The 25,920-nt window shown below is 42.1% G+C and overlaps 1 protein-coding gene across 1 annotated transcript in view; it reads left to right on the forward strand.

Annotated features, from left to right (window-relative positions):
- Positions 1-25,920, forward strand: part of CAPS2 (calcyphosine 2) — a 181,555-nt gene that overhangs the window by 84,013 nt on the left and 71,622 nt on the right. The window contains exons 10-11 of the mRNA XM_077474269.1: positions 4,325-4,438; positions 12,592-12,666. Of these exons, the coding sequence (XP_077330395.1) occupies positions 4,325-4,438; positions 12,592-12,666 (189 nt within the window). The remainder of the gene's footprint in view (positions 1-4,324; positions 4,439-12,591; positions 12,667-25,920) is intronic.

Consider the following 25,920-nt stretch of genomic DNA (forward strand, 5'->3'; position numbering starts at 1 on the left):
CTGCCAAACATGGTGGTGGCAGCATCATGGTTTGGGCCTGCTTTTCTTCAGCAGGTACAGGGAAGATGATTAAAATTGAGGGGAAGATGGATGCTGCCAAATACAGGACCATTCTGGATGAAAAGCTGTTGGAGTCTGCAAAAGACCTGAAACTAGGATGGAGATTTAGCTTCCAACAAGACAATGATCCCAAACATACAGCAAAATCTACAAAGGAATGGTTCACAAATAAATGTATCCAGGTGTTAGAATGGCCAAGTCAAAGTCCAGACCTGAATCCAATCGAGAATCTGGGGAGAGAGCTGAAAACTGCTGTTCACAAACGCTCTCCATCCAACCTCACTGAGCTCGAGCTGTTTTGCAAGGAAGAATGGGCAAGAATTTCAGTCTCTCGATGTGCAAAACTGATAGAGACATACCCCAAGTGACTTGCAGCTGTAATCGCAGCAAAAGGTGGCTCTACAAAGTATTAACGCAAGGGGGCCGAATAATTCTACACGCCCCACTTTTCATTTTTTTATTAGTTAAAAAAGTTTCAAAAATCCAATAGATTTCGTTCCACTTCACAATTGTGTCCCACTTGTTGGTGATTCTTCACAAAAAATAAACATTTTATATCTTTATGTTTGAAGCCTGAAATGTGGCAAAAGGTTGAAAAGTTTTAGGGGGGCCGAATACTTTCGCAAGGCACTGTATATAATATAAAAATGCATGCAGGGCACTGGACAGCATTAGGGACACAAGGGAGGTGAAATGATTTGATCCAGTAATGTAATCTGTAAGATTACAGTGTACTGTATGTGTTATGTGTTTCCCACTTTTTTAATTTGGTGCCGGGCTCTGTCCCGGTGCGTCGTGACACTGGCAGGGAATGGAGCCCGACACTGTGAATACACAGCCTGCGGACACAGCGGAGGGACATGCAGGATCCTGGGGACAAGGTAAGTAACTTTGCCTGGATTCTGCGATGCAATCCTGAGTGTGGCTCGGGGTTACCGCATTTGGTATTGAAAATTCACCCCGAATTCCCCCCCAAGCCACACTCGGGATTACCGCCAGGGAGGTTAAGTATCAAATAACAAAACAATATTATATTGTTATACTCTTCCCTTCTGTCCTCATTCAAACAAGCCCTAGCCAGATGAGAACATCATCTGTAATAATTGAGTTAAGATTGGCCCATGTAAGGCTACTGTGACTGTTGGAAGTATCACACACCGCTTGTTTAAAAATCCTTGTGTGAGTGGGCCAGATCTTATTTGTCTCAGTTAAGTAAAAGAACAAGGGTTGTGCACAATTTGTTCATTAGTCTAGCCAATAAAAACTAATCAGGACCCAGTACCGTATTTATCGGGGTATAACACGCACCGGCGTATAACACGCACCCCAAGTTTAGGAGGGCATTTTAAGGAAAAAAGTTTTAGGAGGGAAGTTTAAGGAAAAAAAAACGTACATTTAAATGGCCGTCAATGCAGCCTTATCAGTGTGCATCTGCAGCCTTGTCCATAATTGCAGACTGATCAGTGTCATTTGCAGCTTGCCCACCGCTGTTTGCAGCCTTGCATAGTGTCATTTGCAGCTTGCCAGTGTCATTTCCAGCTCGCCCAGCGCCATTTGCAGCCTTGCCCATGTTTAAATATCCCGCCGCCGAGACAGACCGAGCGAGCGCCGCCAAAAAAGACCGAGCCGTCTGCTCGGCTCCGCTCGTAGTCCCGCCTCCCTGCTGTTTCTGGAGCGAGCGCTGCCGAAAAAGACAGAGCCGACTCTACTCTGTATTCGGCTTGGCCCCGCTCGCAGTCCCGCCCAGTATGGGCGGGACTGCAAGCCGAGCCGAGTACACAGTAGAGTCGGCTCGGTCTTTTTCGGCAGCGCTCGCTCCAGAAACAGCAGGGAGGCGGGACTACGAGCGGAGCCGAGCAGACGGCTCGGTCTTTTTCGGTGCCGCTCGGTCTTTTTCGGCGGCACTCAGTATTTTAGCCTCACAGACAGTGGGGGTCGGCTTATAACACTCACCCAAGACTTTCCCCCGATTTTAAGGGGGAAAAAGTGCGTGTTATACGCCGATAAATACGGTATGTCCAAGGACAGACCTGTCTTACCACCCACCATTCTCAGAGAAGTACTGGCCCATATTTGGAAAAATCGAGTGTTGACTTTTAACAAGCCAAACAGCCTATTTATAAGCATAAACTTGCCTTTCTCAGAAAGCATCTTGTAGGACCTCTTGTGAAACCATTCAGAACCTTGTATTTAGCATTTTTTTTCTCCTGACACCATGGGAATGCAGTATTCTCTCATCGATGGGTGGGAAGGGACCGCTACAGATTGAAGGTGAGTATTGCAGCTATAGTTGCTTTTTTTTTTTCCCACATCCGTTTTAAAGAAAAAAATGACCTGGGTTGGGCTTTAATGTAAACAATATTATTATGAGACAAGCTTTTCACTCTATCAAGTTTTAAAAATAAAGTTATATGAGGGCAGACATATTTGTTCCTCAATTATGCATGCTTGTCTTCTTTCTTTTGGCAGTACAGTGAGAGTCTGATGAGAATGTACTCAAAAATGTGTGCTCTATGAGACTTATCCTGTTAGGCCTCATGCACACTGGGCATTTAGCCCGGGTGCATGAGATCCAGCATTCTGGTACTGGTGGAAGGCACAAGCACACCCCCACCTCTGTTGCTGGCATCCTGTTAAACTCTATGAGAGGCTGAAAGATGCGGCAGCTGGATGATGCACTGATTGGTAATGTTTAAAATAGCGTGCGCCCAGGGACAAAAGCCCAAAACACAGGTTGCTTGTGCTCCATGCACCTGTCCCTGAGCATACTGCCCTAAACATCAGTACCACTCAGTACATTGTCTATCCTCAGCAACTTTCAGCCTCTCGTTGAATTTTAAAGTGGAATTCAAGGCTAAAACTAAGCTTAAAACTACTGTAGAAGGAAGATGCATATACTTACCTATTCTCAGAGAACTCCGGTCTGGTCACATGATCTCCCCAGTGGCTGGCTTTAGAAGACTGGAGAGAACGCCGACAACCAATCGTATTGCCTGGGCTGTGACATTACCCATAGGCTTACTATGAGGCATCCGTTGTCGCTGTCCCTCCTTTTCCCTGAAGCAGGCTGTTGGGAGCCGATCACATGACCGAACTAGAGCACCCTGAGAATAGGTAAGTATTAGCATCATACTTCTATAGGGTAATAAGGATTGGTCTTAGAAAGGGAGTGGAAGTAGTTTTAAGTTTAGTTAGTTCTAGCCTTCAATTCCACTTTAAAAGCTGCTGGCAGCTGGGATGGATGATGAGCCTGTGCCTTCCGCCCGTACTAAAATGCCGGGATCTCATGCATCGGAGGCTAAACTTCCAGCGTGCATGAGGCCTATATTGTTATCTCATAGTAATCTAGCAAGGAAGCTGATGGCACTGCCTTAAATACAGATAGAAAACAAGAAAACTTCTGTAGGTAACACTATAATGAAAATATAACACAGTGGGGGTTATTTACTAAAGGAGAATCCACGTTGCACTGCATGTGCACTTGGAAGTAAAGTCACTGTAGATCCGAGGGGGATATGTAAGGAAAATAAAAAACAGCATTTTAGCTTGCACATGATTGGATGATAAAATCAGCAGAGCTTCCACTCATTTCAGATCTACCCCTTAGATTTACACCGACTGCACTTCCAAGTGCAAAGTGGATTTGCCTTTTGTAAATAACCCCCATTGTGCAGATGAAATGTGAATACCCTGTTTCCCCCGAAAATAAGACCTAGCGTGATTGTCGGTGATGGCTGCAATATAAGCTCTACCCCCTAAATAAGCCCTACCTTGTTTCCCCAAAAATAAGCCCTACCCTGAAAATTAGACCTACGAGGACTTTAACTAGGGCTTATTTGGGGGGTAAGGCTCATATTGCAGCTATCACCGACAATCACACTAGGTCTTATTTTCAGGGAAACAGGGTAGCTTGTGAAAGGTAAAATAAAAATGTACAAAAGATTCCCATTCATACAAACTACTACTCATCTATGAACACAAGGGGCTTAATACCCCCAACCTAAGCAGCTAAACTCCATTTCCTCTGTCCCCAAAAGCTCTAAAGCAGAAACAGAACACAATCACTTCTGTTTTAAGATTTATTATCTGATGACATCAGCAAGCAATTATAGTTCTAACCAGCAGGCAGCCTCTTTTGTCAAGTTTATTTATTCAGTTAATAGTTTGATAACATTTAGCGTCATTTGTTTCTCATTATTGTTTTAATGTCAGCGTTTACATTTTGCTTTTGTAGCTGAAAGTGCATGCTGTGTTGTATTCATAGGGCTGTTATCAGTGACCCAGAGCAAAATGCAAGTTCATCCATTCTGAATAATCCTCAGCGAGATGTAACATCTGCCCCTCTCCGCTTCAAGAAGAGAACCTTACATGAGACCAAGTAATATATATACTGTATATATCTATTCGCTTTTTGTCTGAACAAATGAAAACACAGGTGTCTATTGCTTTAGCCCTACTTTGGCAATATGTGAGTATAGCCTCAGGTTCACATAAATTGAAAATAAAGTACAAGTGCCATCATCCAGAGTTCATAATGTTAAAAAATTGGCTGGTATAACGATGCCAGGGCAGCCGCTCACACTAACCCTCAGGCAATTATATCCAACAGGACCCTACTTTGATTCTCAGCAAACACTATATGGTCTATACAGTGCCCTTAAAAATAATCACCTTCTTGGAAGTTGATTTTATTAACCACTTCCATACCGGGCCTTTTCCAGCATTCCTCTCCTACACGTAAAAATCATAATTTCTCTTACGTTCACTGACTGACACAGCTCCTTTACTCTTGAGCGTTGGGTTGTTACGGCACCTTCAGGAGAGGACTAGGTAGAACATGTTTTGCTAGAAAATCACTCAGAACCCCCAAACATTCTATATATTTTTTAGCAGAGATCCCAGGGAACAAAATGGCAGTTGTTGCAATTTTTAATGTCACGATGTATTTGCGCTGAATTTTTGGGGGAAAAAACATCTTCGTGAATAAAAAAAAAAATTACAATAGCTACCCAATTTTTTTTATATTATGTGAAAGATGATGTTAAATAGATGCCTAATATGTCACTCTTTAAAATTGCACACACTCGTGGAATAGCGCCAAACTTCAGTACTTAAAAATCACCATAGGCTACGATTTAAATTTTTTTGTAGCATACCAGTTTAGAGTTACAGAGGAGGTGCTAGAATAATTGCTCTTGCTCTAACGTTCGTGGCGATACCTCACATGTTCTGACTTCACATATACGGGCGCGACCTACATATGCTTTTGCTTCTGCGTGCGAGCACAAGGGGATGCCCCCCCCCCCTTTTTTACACTTTTCCTTGAATTTTTTAATCACTTGTATTCCTATTACAAGGAATGTAAACAGCCCTTCTAATAGCAATAGGGCATGACAGATCCTCTTTACGGAGGGATCTGGGGTCTATAAGTCCCCACATCTCTCCTCTATGCTGGAAAGCCTGAGATATAAAAAAGAAAAATCGATCTTAGGTTTTCCAGCTAAAAAAACAGCAGTATTTATATCTTCCAGTTTTAGGAAGTGACGTCATAACATTGCTTCCAGCCTCTGAGGGTCATAGAGATGGCTGGGGACCCTCTGGTCCACGGCCAGCTCTATGGTAAACCGCTGGTAAAAGCTCTATGGTAAACTGCTGGTGGATTCATTCTATGGCTCCCAATCGAACGGCCGGGCCCGGAGAAGCACCAGAGAGCAGCGGGAAGGCAGGGGTGGGTCAGCAATCAAGCAACTAAACAGCCGCTATGATGATTTTTCAAAGTCACTGGTCAGCGTGATTTCATGTGCAGCTTGCCGACACCTGTGCGACTTCATGCACAGATGTCAATGCAAGTCGCACATAAAATCGGCAGAAATAGCACAGGAACCCTTTCAAAATCAGTACAAGTCAGAGTGGCACCGATATGAATGGTTCCATAGCCAAAAATAGGGTGTGACTTGTCATGCAATTTGATCTGTCAAATCGTATGACAAGTCGCACTGGTGTGAACAGGGGCTAACAAAGCCACACAGTTAGTTAAATAGACATGGTCTTTGACGTGTGTGCATAGTCAAGGGGTCTCAAGTTACTGTAGTATAAAACACATTTATTTGGAAGGTCCATCTCTTGGTGGGGGAGAATTGGTCGCCTACACCACGAAGATAAAAAAACAGATTGAGGCTCTTTTACTAATGAAGTTGAGACTCTTTAAATAAATTGTGTAAATGTTAAAGTGATACTAAAGGTTATTTAAAAAAAAAAAATATTTTTACTTGTCTGCACTGTGTAATGTTTTTGCACAGAAGGGGTCCTTTAACTCCTCATTGGTAGTCCCCCACCAGTGCTTTCCGCTTCTCCTTACTCTGGTGCCTCCTTAGCAAGCTGGTTGCTAGGGGGCACCCATGCATGCGCTCCAGATCCAGGCTGTGTGCATCCATAGTCATACAGCACTGGTAAGTCCTGCTCCCTTCTCACAAGATTTTGATTGACAGCAGCAGGAGTGTCCCACTGCTCAGTGTCTCCTGTGAGACCAGGAAGTCAGAGCAATTGTGCTGCTGCTGGCACAGTGCTGGAGCGGTAGCAGAAGTCAGGTAAGTATTTAGGGCTGAGAGGCGTAGGGCAGGTAGTGGGGAGGTTTTTTATCTTAATGCAGAGAATGCATTAAGGTAAAAAAACATTTTGACTTTAGAACCACTTTAACGTCAATTATTCAGTCATGGGCAGATTAACTAATTCAACAGTAATTTGCTTTTCACATGATAAGAAAAATTGAAGTGAATAGTTACACAATTTATTGTATGAAAATTCACAACTCTATTAATAAATTAAAGTGGTTGTAAAGTCAGAAGGTTTTTTAATCCTAATGCATTCTATGCATTAAGATAAAAAAAAAACTTCTGTGTGCAGCAGCCCCCTTCAGCCCACCTAATACTTATCTGAGCCCATCTTGATCCAGCGATATTGCAGGAAAGTCTCAGCTGCTCAGGACTCTCCCTTCTCATTGGCTGAGACAGCAGGGCGTCATTGGCTCTTGCTGCTGTCAATCAAAGTCAGTGAGCCAATGAGGAGTGAGAGGGGGCAGGGCCGAGCCGCAACTCCGTGTCTGAATAGACAGAGTGGAACCTCGACTGTTACCCCCATAGCAAGCTGCTTTCTGTGGGGCAGGAGGGAGGGGCCAGGAGCTCTGGTGAGGGACCCGAGAAGAGGAGGATCAGACGTTAGTATCACTTTAACCTTGACAAGTCAGAGGATGGATAGAATAGAAGTTTTGAATATCCCTTGGAGTATAGTTAAAGTAAATCAATTATTAAGACATGAAAATATGCTCTCTGAGTAGTTGTCCAAAATGGATCACTCTTCAGATGGAAATACCAGTGTAAATGAGGCCTAAAGGAGTTACAGGCCTCCTTTGGTGAGATTGGAGAGACTACATACAGCAACTGTTACCTAGGTGCTTCATCAATAGCAGCTTTATGATGGAACTTTCACTTTTTGGCTTGTTCACTTTTCTTTGTTGATTATAACATATATTTCTTACTATCTTTCGGCCAGTATTTTGTGTCATTCTTCAAAAACAGGACCAGGTAGAAATCTTTTATCATACAATGTTTCCTGATTATTTATTCTTTTACATCATTTTTTCATAAATTTCTCTCAGTGTATGACTCATGTTGTGACTGTATTAATAACATTTCAAAGTCATTTTAGAAGAACAAAGACTCGCTAAGTAGATTAAGTTGGAAATCTCATGATATGACATTCACTAAACCAAATACAAGTAAAGCCAGAAGTTATACTCGTCCATTGACAAAGAAGAGGGGAAACATTTGACTAGAAACTATTTAAATGTACATCATGTTCTAGTGTACTGAATATAAGTCACTTTTTTGGCTTTGTACTAAAGGATAAAGACACATCTCATTTTTAGACATGTAGTCAGTTCGGGTTTTAGTGATAAAGAAATTAATAGAATTAATTTAAACCGCACTCTCTAAAGTGTGTAAAAGCAAAACCGTAGTTACACAAAATTAACACTAAACCATGTTATGTCAACAATCCATTGATCAACCATTATTCATACAATAGAGTGCAAATGCATATTACGGTAAGTATTGAAATGCAAGTACCCAAGCAATTAAATAATGAGTGTCCAAACAATAAAGTGATCCCAGTAGAAACAATTAGAAGTGACTGCGTATCTGTCAGAAACCATGAACCAGACTGAGACAGAAGTACAGTTGCTTGTTTAATAATAATTAAAAAAAAGGTAAACAGAGTAAACGTAGTCAAAACATAGCCAGAGTTCAGGAATCAGAATGGATAGTCAGACAAGCCAAAACACCAGGGAGCCAGAGATGAGCGTAGTAGAATAGCAAGCAGGATCTGGAGCCAGAAGGAATGTCAGCCAAGCAAGTCTTTAACAGGAACACAGTAGAGCGTCTCTAAAGATGTGTCCAAGGTGAAGGCAGAGATCATCTGGACTGGACTGCTTAAAGCAGAAGTAAACCCATCGATCTAACAGTTTGAAAAAACAGTTACATTCCCGGCATGCCGGAAATGTTAACTGTCACATTGGTTGTGCTCTCAACCAAACTGTCAAACCATCCAATGGCTGGTGTCATAACTAATCACATGTGATCCCAGTAGAAACAATTAGAAGTGACTGCGTATCTGTCAGAAACCATGAACCAGACTGAGACAGAAGTACAGTTGCTTGTTTAATAATAATTAAAAAAAAGGTAAACAGAGTAAACGTAGTCAAAACATAGCCAGAGTTCAGGAATCAGAATGGATAGTCAGACAAGCCAAAACACCAGGGAGCCAGAGATGAGCGTAGTAGAATAGCAAGCAGGATCTGGAGCCAGAAGGAATGTCAGCCAAGCAAGTCTTTAACAGGAACACAGTAGAGCGTCTCTAAAGATGTGTCCAAGGTGAAGGCAGAGATCATCTGGACTGGACTGCTTAAAGCAGAAGTAAACCCATCGATCTAACAGTTTGAAAAAACAGTTACATTCCCGGCATGCCGGAAATGTTAACTGTCACATTGGTTGTGCTCTCAACCAAACTGTCAAACCATCCAATGGCTGGTGTCATAACTAATCACATGTGCAGCTTCATGGCAGTTAAAGATTAAATAGAGGCCAAGATGGCAGCTTCCTTGGCTGAAAACGATAGGAGGGTTTACTTCCACTTTAAGTAGGCAGGACCGACGAGCAGGATATCATCAACAGGTGAGTCACTGTGGAGAGATAGGAGCTGGCAATTAGCGAACAGCTGAGCAGCCAGCTCAGAGAAGGAAGGGCTGGGCCCGCCCTGACAGTATCTTCCTCCACCAACACCTGTCAAACATCATACTCACCAGATCGCCATGACACCCATTACAGGTAGTCAAATGCATGGAAGAATCAACCAAAGTGAGAAAAGGTCCTTCCAGACTCGGATCGTATTGTTAAATCGCCAGACATTCGTGGGGTAATGAAAAGAAGAAAAGACTCCCATAGTGAAGTTCGTCATAACTTTATTAAAAAGTTGAAGTTAAAAATTCCATCGCGATATGCGATACAAGCAAATTGGAAGCAGGGACACCGTGTGCGCTCCAGCTGTGTCTCAAAGGGGTGGAAGTGATGTATCACGCTCAAAGCATCCAACTTGTTTCGTCAGCACGTTCTGACGTCATCGGGTCATATGACCGGATACGTCACCTCCTCAATTTATACAAATTCGCCTGTGAAGGATATCCAATCTGATACCATCCTTCCCAAAAATCTACAGAAAACTCCAATCAAGATACACATTGTACTTTATAACCAATTACCTCTTAGAAAAGATCCAAATTGACCAAGAAAATTAATCAAAAAAAATTAAATTATTTTTTAAAATCATATATAAGATTAAATTGGACTCAAACTCTAGATCATGGGTCTTCAAACTATGGCCCTCCAGTTGTTCAGGAACTACAATTCCCATCATGCCTAGTCATGTCTGTGAATGTCAGAGTTTTACAATGCCTCATGGGATGTGTAGTTTCACAACAGCTGGAGGGCCGTAGTTTGAGGATCCCTGCTCTAGATAGACTCAGAAAGGTCTATATCTAAATAAAGTGGCGTATGTGAAAGTTTAAGCGCCATCTTGTGGCGATATAGTATATTCTGGATTTAGTTCAAATTGGAACACCTTTAACAATAAAGTTGATAATATCATGTTTTTATTTACCTAATAATTCGATAAATAACATTTTTGATTAAATTTTTGTTGATATTCTCTGTATCATATTGCCCCCTCTCCAGTGTGGTTCTATTTTATCTTACCGAAAAAACGTTGCTAAACTAGGATCTTTATTGTGATGTACTCTGAAATGATTTGAAAGGCTATATTTTGGAAACCCTTTTTTACTATTATTAAGATGCTCATTTATTTGAGTGCTTAAATTCCTGTTAGAGCGCTCTACTTATTGTAACCCGCAAGGGAAGATGATTAGATTACATGGGTAGATTTACATGTTATCCATTTATCAATCTTATACTCATGGGTTACATGGGTTAGATAGAGCTATGTTTCAGAATATGAAATAAAAATGTGAATAATATGACTTTAAATATTCCTTCAGTGAACACAAATATACATTGATATTAATAAAAAATACAAAACGTTATTTCTTCCAATAAAATCTATATGAAATCACATATTTCATATAGCTGCTTGCATATATACCAATACTCATCATCCACTATAAACACACCTAGCCTATGGTCAAGATAGAGAAATGAGGTTGACACGTTTCATGACATCCCCCACTTCTTCAGGACCCTCTATCTCTTGAGCAATGGCAAACAACCAGAAGAGTTACTTCTAGAAATAGAAAATACATATATCGTTTATAAAGCCGTTAACAAGGTAAGGTATTAATCACCAAACCTTATATAGATCACTCAGAGGTGACGGAGGAGAAAAGAAAAAAAAAAGAAGTGTTTTTTTTTTTTTTTATCATTATCAATGTATTTTCATGTTCACTGGAGGGGTATTTAACCAAGGATAATACATCCACTGACACACAGTTCTAGGTAAAACTTCCCCCACACACATCTAATATATGTTCCGTTTTTCAGAATATGAGTATCCCTGTAATGAAAATGGAATTATTACTTATAGATGTGGTTGGCAAGCCTATTTTTATTACTTTTCTTTCTTTCTGAAAATTAAACATATCCCTTTCACTAGTATATGCAGTCTTATTTTTAAAGGAGTTGTAAAGGCAGAAGGTTTTTTTATCCTAATGCATTCAACTGTCTGTGTGTAGCAGCCTCCTCAGCACCCCCTAATTACTTACCTGAGCCCCATCTCTCTCCAGTGATGTCCATGAGGGTCTTAGCCATCCGGGACTCTCCTCCTGATTGGCTGAGACACAGCAGCGGCACCATTAGCTCCCACTGCTGTCAATAAAAGTCAGTTAGCCAATCAGAGAAGAGAGGGACAGTGTCGAATTGGGGCCGACTGGACGCACAAAGCTGTGACTCGGCTTGGGTGCCCCCATAGCAGACTGCCTGCTGTGGGGGCACTGAACAGGAGGGAGGGGCGAGGAGAGGTGGAGAGGGACCTGAGAAGAGGAGGATCTGGGCTGCTCTGTGCAAATCCACTGCACAGAGGAGGTAAGTATTACATGTTTGTAATTTTAAATCAAACAAAAAACAAGACTTTACAATCACTTTAACCACTTCCTGCCTGGCCTATAGCAGAATGACGGCTGGGCGGTGGTTCAGTTATCCTGACTGGACGTCATATGATGCCCTGCGGGATAACAGCCGGTGCGCAGCTGTGGGGGTTCGCATCACGCTGATCGGTGGTGCGGGTTGTCAGTCTGACACACCACTACACCGATCTTGGTAAAGAGCCTCTTGCGGAGGCTCTTTACCACGTGATCAGCCATGTCAAATCATGGCTGATCACAATGTAAACAGAAAGAGCCAGTGATCGGCTTTTCCTCACTCGTGTCTGACAGACGTGAGTAGAGGAGAGCCGATCGGCGGCTCTCCTGACGGGGGGGTTCTGCGCTGATTGTTTATCAGTGCAGCCCCCCCTCGGATGCCCACACTAGTTCACCAGGAAAGCCGCTAGGACCACCAGGGAAGCTCCTAACATGTAGATGGCCATGCATGGAATGCATTAAGATAAAAAATGTTCTGTCTTTACAAATACTTTAACTAAAACAGCTTATTTATGTATTTCATCTGTGTATTTAGATGCATGCCTGGCGTTAAGGATTAAATAAATACTTCTGTCATATAATACACATTTGCATTTGTGCACATGATCAGTAGCATTATCGTGAATATTATCTTTTTCATGGGCAGAATCAGTGAGCCCAAGTCTGACCCCATCACGTATTGTGCTACAACAGCTTTACCTATATCATTTTAGTAAAATACAGATAATAGCATTATTGGTCTCTGCTAAGTACTACAGTGAAAAGAATGTATGTAACGCTATGTATTTTTAAAGTAATAAGAGATGTATAATGTTCTCTTAATTTATATACAGGATAAAAACAAGGTCAACATTAACAGAAAACATGTTGTCACACAAGCTATGCTTTGATGCAAGAATTATATGCAGGTATGAAACTTTAATAACATTGTTGAGAATCTATACTAATACATTACTTATTTAAAAAAAAGATGAGCAGAAATTCCCATATTGTGACTTAGGGGTTTAGGTTACTTGGGTTACCATCTATTCTCCAACATTTTGTGGAGTTCTTACCTCTTCAGCTCCCACACCTATACAACTCCTATAGACCAGAGTAATTTTACATCTCTACTACCAACCTACTGATTTGGCAATATCTTTGGCAATACTGAAAGTGTTACTAAACCCACAACAGTAAAATCAGTCTGTATATACAGTAAAGCATGCTTGTTATACTCACTATGGAACCTAAGGGGTTTATCCTCTGCATTGTGTATAAAGGCTGTTTGACCCTGTCTCTCTAACCCTCCTCTTCTTCCACTGTCTCTAAAAAAGAACCTGATATTTACAGAGCCAGGGGACAGGCTGCACATGCTCAGTTTGGTGTGTATTGCTAGAGAGTTTATTTTTCTGTCTTGGGAGTGTGCATGTGACCAGCACAGGGTCAATCAGCACTATCCAGACAGAGGATCAGGGGAGAACGAAAAGTCCTACAAGCTTTACTAGGAAATGATAGAAGTCACAAGGCTGCTACAGTATAGGCTGCTGATGAGAAAAGGTATTTATCAGTTTATATTTACTGAAGTTATTGCATTTCCATGCACTGTGAGATATAGTGAATGCAGGTTTTGGGTTTAGTAACACTTTAAAGTGATTGTAAACAGTCACCTTGTAAAACAATCCATTCAGTTTAAAATCAAAATGAAAAGCTAAATATTTTTGTATAGATATAAAAAGAAAACATTATAAATACCCTTTTTTCCATTTTGTATAAGTGATCACATTTCCTCTGTTCTCAGCTGCATGAGAGCTGGAGAGAGGAGAAGCAGCAGTACACTGAGCTTCCCAGTGAATGGCTGTGCGGGGGGGGGGTTCTCAGGACAAGTCTATGGAGGAGAGCAGGCTGAGTTCCCAGCACAGCTAGAGAACTGACCACGATGTGTTCTTCTGCTTATTGTGGTCAGTTTTTAATAGAAAACAGGAGGACTGTCAGGAACACCAGGGATTTCACACAAAGGAAGCAATACAAAGAGAACAGGAGACTTTCTCATATAAGTACATGGTACAGCAGACACATATTAGGTATAGGAAATGTCAGGGGTAACAAACTCTTTAAGCAATACATATAATTTTTAATGACATACCACATTTTCTTTTGATAATGTTGTCTTGTAAAAATGATTTTATTATTTATGCAACCCATAAATAAAAATTACAGCAAAAATAAAAAATGCACTTTTTTCAACTTTGATAGGTGATAGTTTAAAAAAAAAATAGCGTTCCTGTAGATGAAAAGTATTTATTTTTATTCTATAATTTGTCCTATTTAAAATGCAAATAAAATAATTATTCTGGTACAAAACTTTGCAAACTTATTTACAAATAAAATAATGTTTTTTTTTGTTTTTGTTTTTTTCAGTTTTTTCAATTTAGCATGTTTTTAATGTGACACTTTTAATGTGAAAATGAATCAACAAAACTAACAAATACAAACCAAAAAAAATTTAATAATGATTAGAATATTTGTTAGAAATGCAGTGATGCTCTACTGACTTCAATCATCCAAAAATGCAGTTTCTTTTTTCCCCTCGCATGTGATTGGGTATTCTTTGCAAAATGAGAGTTCACTACGTTCACTATATAATACACTAGGGAAAATTCCTTTGCAAAGTAAACAGGCTATATACCTTTAGTAACTCAGTAGCAACATTGAAGTAATATAGAGTGAGTGTCTTGTTTTATTGTTATGCATGTCATTTATTACTTTATGTTAATTTTTGCACAAAGGATTGTGTGAGTGCTGCAGGAATTGTTTATAGTGTTTGAGGTGTGCTACTTTTGGAGAATTTTGGTTGTTTCCTAACAGATCTTTTTAACAACTTGACGTCCGTCTGCGCTATAGCCGAAAGATAGCTATGGTGTGGACCTCAAATGCCGGGTAGGCCTCCATGTACGTCTTTGGACTTGGCTGGTCACAGAGCAGGGTAAAGGGCCAATCACAGCAGGCCTTTTGCCACATGATCATCTGTCAGCCAGTGACAGCTGATCACTAGAGTAAACAGAAGCTGGTTACTGGCTTTTTTTTTCTTCACCCTACCAACATGAAGAAAATAATAAAACCGGTAAACAGCTTCTGTTACAGAGACATCGGTCCTCTAGTGCTGCTAATTAGTGCCCTCCAGTTCTGCAAGTCCATGCCCACCAGTGCCATCTATCAGTGCCAATCAGTGCCCATTAGTGCTGCCTATCAATGCCACCTCTCCATGCCACCTATCAGTGTCCTTCAGTGTTACCTATCGGTGCCCATCAGTGCAGCCTCATCAGTGCCTCCTGATCAATGCCCACCAATGCCACCTATCAGTGCCCATTAGCACCGCCTAAGCGTGCCCATCAGTGCAGCCTATCAGTGGCACTTCATCAGTGAATGAGAAAAATTACCTGTTTGCAAAATTGTATCACAAAATATGAAAAACATTTTGTTTTTGTTTTTCCAAATTTTTGGTCTTTTTTTGTTTGTTTAGCAAAAAATAAAAACCACAGTGGCCAAAAGAAAGCTCTATTTGTGTGAAAAAATGATAACATTTTCATTTGGGTACAGTGTTGCATTACTGTGCTATTGTCAATCAAAACGTGACAGCGCTAAAAGCTGGAAATTGGCCTGGGCAGGTAGGGGGTAGAAGTGCCCCGTAAGCAAGTAATTATCCACTTGTTGCTCTCTTATTTTCACTTGAGTTATTTATTGTCAGTTCCCTTTAGTAAATCAATCTCAATGTCTTTAACCCCTATACAAGGGTTCTCTGCTAATGATCGGGCCCTGGGGAACTGGACCCCGATCACATGATCACTGTGATAGCTTCTGATTGGCTTCACTGATCATCCATAGTTGTTTTTCCTTTGTGAAGAGGATAAACAACACACTTTCCCTCTAGGAAGAAGGAGAATTCATTGAATCTTTTCCTTCTCCCTATAGGACATGTCTGAAAAAAAGACGATTTTCATCTTTTCGTCTTTCGGGTGCTGCTGCCACCATTCATGGTAAGGGAAACCGGCAGTGAAGCCATGCAGCTTCACAGCCGGTTCCCTACTGCGCATGCACAAAGCGTGCTGCGCTTTCTAACTGGCCCTCCTGAGGGAGGAGGAGGGGTGGCTCAGTATCCCAGAAGTGGGGAAGGGTACCTTTCAAAAACAGGTACCCCCCCCCCCCCCCCCGAAAGGTGCCAAATGTGACACCAGAGGGGAGGGAAGAAGCAAATAATCAGAGTTTCCACTTTAAGTTCTGTTTTGACCCTGGTCATGAAGGGGTTAAACTTGGATTAGACGCTCAGGGTGAATTCACACTACAACAAAGACCTGCCGGAGTGATTTACCACTCCGGCAGTTGCCGGCTGCGCTCGGGTGCACTGTGGTGAGCTATTCAGGGCATCACACGTTTTTTTTTTTGTACAATGTACGGCTGCACTGCCATACATTGTCATACGATTTGACATGGTGTACTGCGATAAAATTCAGCATTTCTACATTTTATTGCAGCCAGCTGCAGCACGACATTTTATGCAAAGAACAGACACTGCTAGAGCCTGCACCTTGGTAAGAGCATTCTGCCACCTGCTGGTGACATGATGGAGTAACTTCATTCCATGACATGCATGAACTGTAACATACGACCCAGTGTTTATTGAAAATGCTGTCAAAACATTGCATATTACTTCCACACAAGCGTAAATCATTTCTATGACAAGCTGACAGCTAGCTAGTCTTTGTGCTGCAATCACTTTACAGTAAAAGGTGTGACAGTTCTTCATCCCTCAACAGTGCATACTAAATAAGCTCTTTTGGAAAGATCGTGAGAGACTGTTTTTTGTGTTGAATGTTTGGATGACAGGCTTGGAGCCTATAAACCTGGCTTCATATATCCGGCTGATGTAAATCTATACTGTGGACATCTGAGTCACTGCATCAAAGCCTTCAAATTCAAGGACAGAAAGTGTTTCACTGTGACCTTTATATGACATTATCAAGTGATTGAAAAATAACCCAATAAAGGCTTATTTGATCTTAAGAATCTTTAGCAGATTTTTGTTAGGGGACATTTGTTTTTAAAAAAAGACACCTACGGTTTTTCCACCCGCTTCTTCTTAAAAGGATTTGAAATGGCTAATTCCTCTCCGTATCGCAGTGATTCAATGATTACCTCAGAGGCATTGCAGCTTTACTTTCATTTGCCTTTCCAAAAGGAACCGTCTAACACTGCTGGATTCTAAATGGATTATTTATATTGCTTTGTAATGGATACACAAGGATGTATAATTCATTTTTTCCATGTTTTCGTTTTATGTATGTAGGTTTTACCAGGCTAGAGGGATCACTGCAAGGTGTGTGTGTGTGTATGTATATATATATATATATGTATATATATATATATATATATATATATATATATACACACAAGTATGAATGGCAGAGTATTGGATGAGAAGGCCTGGCTCGCAGTCTTCACACTAATTCATATCAAAAGTGTTCTGTCAGGTTGAGGTCAGGACTCAGGCCTGTCAAGTTCCTCCACCCCAAAGTCGCTCATCCATGTCTTTATGGACCTTGCTTTGTGCACTGGTCCAAATCATTTGGTGTATGGGTGATTAGGGTGTGGGGTTGTTTTCCCGGGGTTGGGCTTGCCTTATTTCCAGTAAAGGGAACTCGTGAGGGGTCAACATACCAAGACATTTTGGACAATTTCTTTTTTTTTTTTAAATGTTTATTTATTTTCAAAGAAAAAAGTATAACACGCTGGACTTGATGTACTAAATAGGTAAAGTACAAATCGGTATCACAGACAGTTACAATGGGAATAATAATACAGGTGAACAGTCAAACAAAGCTTAGTTTCAAAGTTAGGATCGGAGGTGAATCCTTTCCAACATCTCTTGTTCAAACTTAACACAGTGCTATTTCCCCTACGTCTCTACACCTTTTCGTTTCCTCCCCAAGATTTCAATTACAGTAAGTGTTAAGGGGTGTCTGTTCAGGGGTAAGTCTCTCGTCTCGGGGATGTTCAGTCTCCCATGGTAATCGGTCTGCTCCCCCGAGGTTTAATGGAGGGAAGTGGTGAGTGGGCGTTAATACTTCAGCCAGAAGGGAGGCGTAGGGGGCCAGAGAGGGGTTCACCTAGTCAGTAGGAAGCCGTCAACCGTTCGCGGGGATGGGTGTCTGTGTCAAAGGTCTGACCCCCGTGCGGGGGGAAAGTAAGGGCGAAAGAAAGAAGGAAGGGGTATGAAAGAGAGAGAACAGCGAAAGAAGGGATGGGGGGTAGGTAGTGGATACATAGGTTCGGAAGGGGATCTTCTCTCCGGACTGCCCCATTTGTCCATGTGCAGAATTTTGGACAATTTCATGCGGCCAAGTTTGTGGGAACAGTTTGGGGATGGCCCCTTCCTATTCCAACATGACTGTGCACCAGTGCACAAACAAGGTCCAGAAAGAAATGGATGAGCAAGTTTGGAGTGGAGGAACTTGACTGGCCTGAACAGAGTCCTGACCTCAACCCTGTAGAATATCTTTGGGATGAATTAGAGTGAAGTCTCGTCCAACATTAGTGCCTAACCTCACAAATGCGCTTCTGATAGAATGGTTAAATATACCCATAGACACACTCCTAAACCTTGTGGAAACCCTTCCCAGAAGAGTTGAAGCTGTTATAGCTGCAAAGGGTGGGCCAACTCAATATCGAATCCTATGGACTAAGACTGGGATGCCATTAAAGTTCATGTATTTGTGTAAAGGCATGTGTCCCAATACTTTTGAATATATATATATATATATATATATATGTATATATATATATATATATATATATATATATATATATATATATATATATATGTATATATATATATATATATATATATGTATATATATATATATATATATATATATATATGTATATATATATATATATATATATATATATATATATATATATATATATATATATATATATATATATATCATAGGATTTTTATATACAGCTTACCTGTAAAATCCTTTTCTTGAGAGTACATCACGGGACACAGGAGCTTCATTACATAGTGGGTTATATAGGCACCTCTGGTGATTGGACACTGGTTAACCCCCAATTAAGGAGAATTCCTCCCCTATATAACCCCTCCCATATGGGAGGCACCTCAGTTTTGTAGCAAAGCAATAAGAAACCACGTAAAACCCAAGAGGGGCGGGAGCCCTGTGTCCCGTGATGTACTCTAAAGAAAAGGATTTTACAGGTAAGCTGTATATAAAAATCCTATTTTCTTGATCATACATCACGGGACACAGGAGCTTCATTACATAGTGGGATGTCCCAAAGCAATGCTCAGTTTGAGGGGAGGGAGACACAGATCAGAGTTATAGACCGCCATGGACCAGAGGATCTAAACTGCAGCCTGCAGTACACTGCGCCCAAAGGCGATATCCTCTTGCCCTCTGACATCCACCTGATAAAATCTGGTGAATGTGTGGACTGATGACCAAGTTGCAGCCTTACAGATCTGAGCAAGGGAGGCCTGGTGATGCACTGCCCAAGAAGCACTTATAGCCCTCGTTGAGTGCACTTTCACTTGAAAAGGAGGGATCTTCCCCTTTACACTATAGGCCTGAAAAATAACCTGTCTAATCCACCTCGAGAGAGTGGATTTTGTTGCCGCCTGGCCCTTCCTAGGGCCTTCCGGCAAAATAAATAAGCAATCAGTTTTCCTTATCTGAGCAGTTGCCTGAAGATATATACTGATTGCCCTTACCACATCTAAAGTGTGCAAAGAGTCTTCTTCTGCGGACTGTGGGTCCGGAAAAAAGGATGGTAGGATTACATGTTGATTCAAATGGAATCCTGAAACCACCTTAGGCAGAAAGGACCTGTTGGGACGCATCACTACCCGGTCCTTATGAATAATTAGATAAGGTTCCTTGCTGGAGAGCGCTGCTAGTTCTGACACTCTTCTAGCTGAGGATATGGCTATCAAGAAAACCAATTTTTTAGTCAAAAGAACTAATGAAGCCTGATGCAAAGGTTCAAATGGTTGCCCCTGCAATGCCGAGAGAACCAAATTCAGATCCCATGGGCATACCGGAGGTTTGACTGGCGGCCTTAACTGCATAGCCCCCTGGATAAAAGCCCGCAAAAGTGAATGTGATGCAAGTGGCTTCTGGAAAAACACTGACAAGGTCCAAAATCTGCACCTTGATAGTGCTTACGGCCAAATTCATTTCTAGGCCTGAATGAAGGAAAGCCAAGATCCTGCTAGTGATATACTTTCTAGGATGCCATCCCCTGGGTTCACACCAGGAAACATATGCCTTCATGATTTTGTAGTAAATAAGCCTGGAGGCTGGCTTTCTGGCATTGACCAGAGTAGAAAGGACTGGCCCCGAAAGGCCACGATCTCTCAGAATGTGGGTCTCAGCAGCCAAACCGTTAAACTCAGACTGTGTAAAGCAGGATGGCAAATTGGACCCTGCAAGAGTAGATCTGGCCGGAGAGGGAGGATCCACGGCCTGCCTACTGCCAACTTCATGATCTCTGCATACCAAGATCGCCTGGGCCAAGCCGGGGCTACCAAAAGATCCAACTTTTGTTTCCCTCTTGACTCTTCCCAGGAACCGTGACAGAAGTGGGTATGGTGGGAAGGCATTAATCAGATTGTACTGATCCCAGGGAACTGTCAGAGCATCTGACCCCTGAGCAAGTGCATCTCTTGTCCTTGACACAAATTTGTCCAGTTTTCTGTTGAATCTGGACGCAAACAGATCTACGTCTGGAGTGCCCCACCTGCGACATATGTTCCGAAATATGTCGGGGTGTAGAGCCCATTCTCCTGGACACAACTGCTGGAGGCTCAGAAAGTCCGCTTACCAATTTTCCACTCCTGCAATGAAGACTGCAGAAAGGCATGGAACATGCCTTTCTGCCCAAGCAAGTATGCGATTCACCTCTCTTTGTGCATCCAGGCTCCTGGTGCCACCCTGGTGATTGATATAGGCCACTGCTGTGGCATTTTTGGACTGAACTCGAACAGGGAGACCCCGTAGTCTGTAAGACCAGTTTATGAGAGCCATATAAACTGCCCGGATCTCCAAAACATTTATGGGCAATAGCTTCTCGATCGCAGACCATTTCCTCTGCGAGCACGTCTCCTCCAACACTGCTCCCCAGCCTGTCAGGCTGGCATCTGTAGTTATAATCTTCCATGGAAGAGGAAGAAAAGTTTTGCCTTTCAGCAGATTCTTGGTCTGTAACCACCAAACAAGACTCTTGCGTGTCCCTGGGGATAGACACATAGGAAGATCCAAGGCCTGGGGCTTCCTGTTCCAAGCCGCAAGGATGCATCTTTGCAGAGGCCTTGAGTGAAACTGGGCGAATGGAACGGCCTCGAAGGAGGCGACCATTTTCCCTAACAGTCTCATACACAACCGAATGGGGGAAGATCTTCTGCCTAGAATTAGGCGCACCAGACCCCCTATAGCCATGGCTTTTGGCCTTGGTAGAAACACCCCGCCCTGAGCGGTGTCGATGACCATGCCCAGATACTCCAACCTGGTAGCAGGTTGTAGGGACGACTTTTCTAGGTTTATAATCCAACCTAGGCGTTTCAGGTGTTCTAGCGTTCTGGTAACACTGTGGTTCAAGAGCGCTACTGTTTTCTCTATGAGCAGTAAATCGTCTAGATAAGCCATGACGGTTATACCCTGAGCTCTTAGGTTTGCCAAGAGAGGGTCTAGAATCTTTGTGAAGACTCGAGGAGCCGTAGCGAGACCGAACGGCAAGGCCACAAATTGAAAATGGCGCAGATCTACCACGAACCTTAGATACTTTTGGTGTGCGGAAAAAATTGGCACATGAAGATATGCATCCTTGATATCTATCGATGCCATAAACTCTCCCCCTTGCAGGGAGGAGACCACAGAACGTATTGACTGCATTCGGAAAGACCGGATGTGCAAAAACAGGTTCAGATCCTTCAGATCCAGGATAGGTCTGACACCTCCATTTGGCTTTGGAACGGTGAAGATTCGAGTAAAAGCCTGAACCCTGTTCTTTTGGATCCACTTCAACTATCACCCCCTGAGATAGTAAGTCATCTAAGGCCAGAAATAGTGTTTTTTGCTTTACTGGATCCTTGGGGATCCTTGACCTTAGGAAGCGAGAAGGTGGAATCCCCTGAAACTCTAGCTTGTAGCCCAGAGATACCGAGGAGGTTACCCACTTGTCCCAGATCTCTTCCTGCCAGGCTTCTGCAAACTGCAGGAGCCTTCCCCCCACTCGGCCAAGCGGGGGCGCCCCTTCACAAGGAAGCTTTTGGGCTCTGCTTGGCAGGCTTTTGCCCCCAAGTCTTTTTCTGCCCCTGGGCATGGCCTTGAGCCTTTCCTGTAGAGGGAGGTTGGGAAGGCCGTCGCCACTGCTTAGAGCTTGATGCTCCGGGAGAAAGAGAACACCTAAATGATGGACGTTTGGTCTTTTTGATTGGAAGGAGAGTAGATTTACTCCCTGAAATTTTTTGGACGAATTTGTCTAATTCCTCTCCAAATAAGTGTTCCCCCTTAAACGGGAACCCAATCAAATACTTCTTACATGATAGCTCAGCTGCCCAATTTTTTAGCCATAGGGCCCTTTGCATGTGTACCAACAGGAGAGACAAACGAGATGCTTGTTGGACAGAATCCAAAATCGCATCAATCATAAAACATAGAATTTGAGGTATTTTTGCATAATTCTCCACTTCCTCACTGGGAAGAAGGCCAAGTATCTGCTTAACTTGTTCCTTGAGGAACTGACACAACCCCACAGTTGCGACTGTAGGTTGCACTACAGCGCCAGCCATGGAAAAGGAGGCTTTCAATAACGTTTCCAGCTTCTTATCAGTTGGATCCTTAAATACCTGAGCATTATCCAAAGGACAGGTCAGGTTTCTATTCACACAAGAAACAGCCGCATCGACAGATGGTACCCCCCATTTCTTGGTGAAACTTTCCTCCAGAGGATAAAGCATAGAAAACCTTTTAGGAGGAGTAAACAGTTTATCGGGATGTCCCCAATCCTCATGCAACAATTTATCCATTAAGGGATGAATTGGAAAGGAAAAGGCAGCCTGTGGGATTTTCCTGACCCCCAGGGAAGAAACAGAGGATGTGGCAACCTCAGCAGCGGGCATTCTGAATGTGGTACGCACCAACTCAGTATAATATTGAACCTGTTTTCTGAGTGCCTGGGAGGAGGGGACTCTCTCCTCTTCCTCTGACTCATCCGACTGCTCTTGATCCCTGTCCCAAGATAGGGAACTCTCCTCATTGTCAGAGGTGTCATCTGAAAGAGGAATCTCAGCAGAGGAAGGGGATCTACCCCTTTTTCTGCTATCTTTTAGGGAAGCTGAAATAAAATTCACGATTCTCGCCTCAAAACCCTCCAACATATACTGGGGCTGAAACATTAGGAGAGGCTGCAACACCTAACAGGGGCACTGACTCATCCTGTGAGGCTGGCTCCAGTCTTGCAGGGGGGGATGGTAATCTACAGGCATTTTTAGAACCCCTAGACCTAGGCGGTGATTTACCAGTGCCCTTGTTACCTCCCCCTGAGATCCTCTTATGAGGAGACATAGTCCTAAGCTACAAAGCAGAGGTACTAGTACAAAGGTGCAATCACTGTTGTGCTCCAAGTCTCGCAATAAATATATATGCTTAAACTGCACAACCTGATGCTGAGTAGGTGTCTTAGGTTTGCCTGGATCCAATCCCTTAGGATGCTTACTGCCCACAGCTCCTGTGTCTCCCACTTACAGCCCCCTGCCGCTTGGCGCGGCGTGCACGGCTCGCAACCACACCCCCCATTAGCATGGCAGCGCCCGTGCACGTGTGCATGAGGACTGCCGGTCGTCCAAGGGGGGAAAGGATCCCTACGGAGCCGTGCGGGACCCCCAGACTACGTGGGACCCCTCTTTTTACCTCTATTGTGGCAGAGACTGCAGCGGAGACGTGAGTCATCTGGAAAAAAACAGGCTTCACTGAGCGCGTGTATCTGAAAGGCATGTAAGTATGCCTCAGGCTGCTCTTACTCCCTCTAGTAGTGGAAACCAGGTAAGACATACAACTACTCAAATGAAGAAATCCATAATATATGATTTATATAGGATTAACTTCTCTTACCTGTCCTCGCCGCAGGAATTGCTGAAAACAGACAGATTCCAGCCTTCACCCATCACGGCGGGCAGAGTTGTGCTAACCTTCAGGATTTTTTGGGTTCTTTCTCAGAGGAACCTCTTACCTGGACCTTGTAAAAGACTCTGCCAGAAACTTTCGTGCCACTATGTAAATAGTACACCAAGTCTGGTTTTCCCAGAGCCCAGTCTTCCAATAGGAGAGGACTTACATGCAAAACCTTGTTTCTTCGGATGATGAGGCCCGGGTAACATACTATCTTTGGAGTCAAAATATCGGCCTGAGATATGGATCCGGTTATCATAGCCCTTAGACCCCTGCAGGGACCTGCACAGAGCTTTCTTCATAGCACATGTTTTACGTGACCAACCACCGTAGACACTGGCGAAAAAACTGAGGTGCCTCCCATATGGGAGGGGTTATATAGGGGAGGAATTCTCCTTAATTGGGGGTTAACCAGTGTCCAATCACTAGAGGTGCATATATAACCCACTATGTAATGAAGCTCCTGTGTCCCGTGATGTATGATCAAGAAATATATATGAATGGCAGAGTTGCAGAAAGTTTGCCCTAGATTTCCCATACTATTACTTCCAAATTACCATCATTAGTCCAATCATTCACAGATTCCTAAATGATTCCCCACATATGTATTTGAATATTTGATAAAGGGAACTGCTGCCGTTTGTAATATTTGCTCAAGGAATAAAGCGGTCAACTTCAAATTCGCTTTTCTGAAATATGCAAGTCCAAGTATTTCCCAATGATTCCCGATGGAGACCCTTGCCGCTCATTCACATGCGTGGTGCGTTTGCCTGCACATTTCCTGCTAATTAAGATGATTCTTTCATTGTTATTCACCTTTTGTAAGCTTTATACAGTAAATGTGGCAAACATGGGTAAATCCAGGCTGGTGAATGTGCATGGATTCATTCATCTGTTATAAATATGTCCCTATTGTTATTTCAAAACATATGTAAACCCTAAAAATGAACTTCACTTACTTTCTCCTTTTTGGTCTGTTAAATATAAAGTTGAAAGCATTTGTTATATCTGTTTGAAAAAAAAAAACTGTTGATCATGCCAAAAATCATGCCAGAGAACTACAGAGCACCTCCTGCTGTGAAGAAAAAACCTAATGTAGTCACCACATTTAAAAATTGTATACAATATTATATACCCTAGTTTAACCACTTTGCCTCTAAAACCTGTTCACCGCTATGGAGCGGAGCAATTTGTACATATCTGCTATGGACCTGTTTATTCGACAATAACTTTGTCATTATTAAAGATAACAAGGTAATACATATATTGTTTTTTAAGGACAAACAAGGCTTTCTTTTCCTGATAATAGCTTCCATCGATGATATTTTTTTTGCAATCCTTAGACAATAAAATTGAACAAAACTCACTTTTTCTTTTTTTGAGCAGTGTTAGTTCAACCACTTTACAACAGGGCATTTTCACCCCCTTCCTGCCCAGGCCAATTTTCAGTTTTCAGTGCTGTTACATTTTGAATGACAACAGTGTACCCAAACCAAATTAAATTTTTATCTTTTTTTCCCCCCCACAAAGAGAGCTTTATTTTGGTGGTATTTGATCATCTCTGCGGTTTTTATTTATTGCACTATAAACAAAAAAATAGCGACAATTTGGAAAAAAAACACAATATTTTTTAATTTTTGCTAATAAATATCCCAATTTAAAAAAAAAAATCATTTTCCTCAGTTTAGGCCAATATGTATTCTTCTACATATTTTTGGTAACAAATTGCAATAAGTGTATATTGATTGGTTTGCACAAAAGTTATAGCATCTACAAAATAGGGGATAGATTTATGGCTTTTTTTTTTCACTAGTAATGGCAGCGATCTGTGATTTTTATCGTGACTGTGACATTGCGGCAGACACATTGTACACTTTTGACACTATTTTGGGACCATTCACATTTATTACAGCAATCAGTGCTATAAAATGCTCTGAT

This window comes from Lithobates pipiens, unplaced genomic scaffold (assembly GCF_037356315.1).
Source record: "Lithobates pipiens isolate NorthernLeopardFrog02 unplaced genomic scaffold, aLitPip1_a1.2 Scaffold_8, whole genome shotgun sequence".
In the NCBI taxonomy this organism is placed as follows: Eukaryota; Metazoa; Chordata; class Amphibia; order Anura; family Ranidae; genus Lithobates; species Lithobates pipiens.